The 3,899-nt window shown below is 34.9% G+C and overlaps 1 protein-coding gene across 1 annotated transcript; it reads right to left on the bottom strand.

The window, feature by feature from the left end:
• Positions 1-339: 339 nt before the first annotated feature.
• LOC110909271 (myosin-binding protein 3) lies at positions 340-2,283 on the bottom strand. Its single transcript, XM_022154304.2, has 2 exons — positions 1,690-2,283; positions 340-1,128 (listed from the first exon to the last, which is right to left on the bottom strand). The coding sequence occupies exons 1-2, from the start codon at positions 2,204-2,206 to the stop codon at positions 482-484; spliced, it is 1,164 nt and encodes a 387-aa protein (XP_022009996.1). The 5' UTR covers positions 2,207-2,283; the 3' UTR covers positions 340-481.
• Between the last annotated feature and the right edge of the window lie 1,616 nt (positions 2,284-3,899).

Here is a 3,899-nt window from a genome sequence, read left to right as displayed (position 1 = left end):
GGATATGAGTGCTCTTAGAGGATTCACAATGGATCCTCTATATTTATGTGAGTGTAGCCTCTATGTTTGTGAGAGTAACTTAAATTGTTGTGAGTGGAGGAGAGAGAAAAAAGAGAAAAAGTTACTCTTTATCAGTAAATTTGAAGGAGATACTGTTCACCTTTATAATTTTTTAATATTTTTTTAAAGTGACTATGAGTGAAGGAGGGAGAAAAAGTAATGATAAAAGTATAAAAAAATATTATTTAACTGAAAAGTAGAGAGAAAAAATAGTGTTTTTAGTGTATTATTGAGATGAAGTAAAAGATTTGATTGTGAATGGTGTATGAGAAGTGCATGTCAAGCAAAGGTATAAACAATACATTTTTCGATTAATATGCACAAAACACATTCCAAATCCCCTTTACAACAATTTTAATTATCCAAAATTTATATCAATGTCACACTTCAACTCCGGCCTACTTTATTTCCATAATCTTTCCTAGAACATGCTTCTGGTCCAAGCAGAATGAGATGCTTCCGCTTGTTCATCAATACCCTCATTTAGATCATCTGTCAATGTCATTGATAGTGTGTCATCAAATTCCTTAAGCTTATCTAGAATCCACATTTTCTCAATCTCAAATTCTTCATTAGATTCCTCAAGTTCCCTTAGATTCTTAGAATCTGAAACATTAGTGTCAACTAACAGCTCCTTGGTAACGCTACATGAAACACGCACACATTCTGGCATCATTTTCGCCTTCGTTTTTCCCTCATAATCTGAAACTTTTTCTTTGTACTTTTCGAGCTCGCTCTCAAGCTCAATTTTGTCCTTCTCTAGCTTCATAACGAGTTCATTTAAGAGATGCAAAACTTCTAGATCATACTCCGCTTGTTCATCCATCATTCGTTGATTTTGAATGGATTCAATCTTAAGTGCCACCTTTTGTTCTTGAAGTCTGGTTATCATAACCATTGCTTGGTTTGCCGCTACTACAGAATCCTTTCGTTCTTCATCTAGTTCTTTATATAAGCCACATACCACAAGTCTTTCGGCTCTTAGTTCTGCTGTTAGACTATCAATCGTGACGGCTTTATCTTCTTTGTTCTCTTCATTTCGACATGACGGTTGCAAGAATCTTAATTCTGCATAGTGCATACCAATACCATAGGGATAATAAAATTGAAACTTTCTTTATCTCGAATTCTAGACTAAGGAACTTTTTAAGATTTTTTTTTTAAATTTTTCGGTGATTAGCAAAACAATTAATTATCGTTTTTAGGAGGTTTTTGAAAGAGATTTGGTTTCTATGTAGTTCGCTATCCAGAGACCAGGGTAACGCACTCTAAAAAATCTGAGCGAACTCCGCGAATACACTGACATAGACTCCAAATATTCGTGAGTCTGCTCGCAGATTCCAATCGAGTCTACTTCTTTGACTAGCAGAATCCATTTAAGTCTGCTACTTTGACCAGTGGACTCTCTACGAAACAAAAAAAATGTTGAAAAAACCTCTTAGAAACGTTTATGATTTTGCTAGACCAACCAGAAATTAAAGAAATTCAAAGTACTTTATTTTTAGAACATATGTCGGATAAAAAGATTGAAACTTGTAACAAGCATAACAAATCAAAACAAGTTGTTTGAAAATTATTAACAAATTCCATGTTTGACTTTTAGAAGTGAGTGAAGCATGAAATCATTACCTTGATCATCATCTTCATCTCCATTTAAACTAGAACATCTGCTACAACTAGTTGATGAATCAGTCCACTCAAGAGGGATAATCTGGTCAAAAACTTGTATGTATGGACTCTTCTTCTCAACAGGAAGATCCATAAATTCTACCACTCCATTTCCTTCATAATTTGATTTAATCTTTGACGCGCTAGCGAATGATCTATCAACCGACATTACCTTGGAGTTGCAACATGAGCACCCATTCTCAGTTGACATCTTTTGACGATCTGGGCGGTAATAATGATTTGAAAACTCAGTTGCATGAGCTTCACAAATGAGATTTTGATATGGGTTTACGTTGTTGTTTGAGTCAAACAAATGATCAATAATGGAACACCAAACACAAGGGGGTTTGAGAGTGTAGTAAGTAGCAAATTTTCTGATGAGATATGAGAAGATGGAGTTGAAAAGAAGCATAATGATTAGGATCCATTCGAGCAATGCGAAGGTTAGAATAAAAAGTGTTTTGTGGGTGGCAGCCATTGATGTTCTAGCCTGTGGGTGATTTGAAAGTTATAATGAATTGGGAAAAGATAAAGGAGGAGACAAAGTTGATGAAATTAGGGGAGTTATGATTATGATGGCCATGGTGATAGAGATTAGAGGCACTATTTGAAGACATGAGGCCATTGGGTCATGTTATGTTCCAAACAAAATATTCCCTTCGAAGCATTTTCTGTCTATCCTTAATGGAAGTAATTTCAGTTTTAGACGAAAATTAAAAAAAAAAAAAACATATACTTTAATTAACTTATTATATATAAAGGGACTAGTAATATCACTAAGAAATTTGTGTTTTAAATAGATCGAAAACCGTATAAAAAGATACCAAACATTGCCAATACTGGTACACTATTACCGATAATGGTGTTGGCCCGGGCTTCCAATCACGAACACCAAAAACCAAACACAAACGATTTGGAAACTAATACATTTCATACTCTTTTATTATTAAACTCAACTCGACAAATAACACTGAATACATAACCTTGTATTTATACGAAACATGAATTAATCCTAAACCTACCAAAACTCTATTTAAATAATTAAAAAACTAACTAGATAAACCTATCTAATAAGCAAATAATTCAAACTAATTAAAAAAATATACTAAACTGTATTTATCTCAAATCCACTTGAATTATCCTTAATCCATTTAAACTCTTTGGATAATTCTCCAAATCAGAATTATCTCTTCATGCACCCCCTTAACTTTGATTTGGATTTGCTTCACATCCTTACCATTATCGACATCTCCAATCCCTTGATTAATCTTGAAATTTCCCTCTTCCCAGGTCACCAGAACTACACCATTCTTGACAATCGTTCAAAGAAAAAAAAAACAAGCTCCCAGCTTCTACCGTTTTTTTTCTTTCCTTGGACACGGCTGACGAATCTTCTTTCGTCTGTTTACCCGCAAGTTCGATCAGACACTTCTGCCAAAAGAACAACCTACACCAGTTACCCTGTTCTTATCTTTGGCGGGAAGGACCGAGTTTAATCTTACCTAGATTGAAAGTTGCTAATGCGATGCAGATCATCACCACTAAATTGAACTGAATTGATCACCTGTCACCACCGCCTTCGCAAGGGTACTCCCCATGACATATGCCGACCCGAACCATCGTTTTCCACCACGAAAAAAAACTTAATCGCTACTACTGCTTTGAACCTGATCCACCTTGGCTCGAGATCTTAGCGATAAATCCCCATGTAGTCGTCACGCAACAACCAAGTTGCTTGTTTTATGATAAAAATCCTTTCCTAAGTATCTATCATCCGATTGAAGATTGCAAACAGAAAATTGAAGATTACAGAGATGCACTTTATGAAGATTGGAGGCTAACATACTACGACTAACCCCGGATGAAGAGTTTGTAAGCTTTCTAGGGTTCTTGTTACACTAAGTGATTTGTGTACTGTTTGATTTTTCATTGATTGTGTAAGTATTGTCTTGTATTCACAATTGTTGAGACTTCTTGCATAATTGACATTGTGAATATAATTCTACTAATTAAGCTTCAATTCAATTTACGGTTTGTTCATGTTCTTGGTTGATAAAGCGTACTATTGCCCATTGATTGAGGTTGATGATTTGATGCCTAAATCTTGAAACTCAATCCCGTTAATACCAATTGTTTACTTCAATTCCAAACCTAGTTGTGTGATTTAACCT

The sequence above is a fragment of the Helianthus annuus genome, chromosome 14 (assembly GCF_002127325.2).
Source record: "Helianthus annuus cultivar XRQ/B chromosome 14, HanXRQr2.0-SUNRISE, whole genome shotgun sequence".
NCBI classification, from domain to species: Eukaryota; Viridiplantae; Streptophyta; class Magnoliopsida; order Asterales; family Asteraceae; genus Helianthus; species Helianthus annuus.
The sequence above is the reverse complement of the archived record's forward strand: the minus strand, read 5'-3'. Positions and strand labels throughout refer to the sequence as shown.

Excerpts from the sequence above, each read along its gene's own strand:
- LOC110909271 (XM_022154304.2), bottom strand. The coding sequence starts at position 2,206 with ATGGCTGCCACCCACAAAACACTTTTTATTCTAACCTTCGCATTGCTC. Across the intron at positions 1,129-1,689 it reads AGATGAAGATGATGATCAAG|AATTAAGATTCTTGCAACCG; the intron begins GTAATGATTTCA and ends TGCACTATGCAG.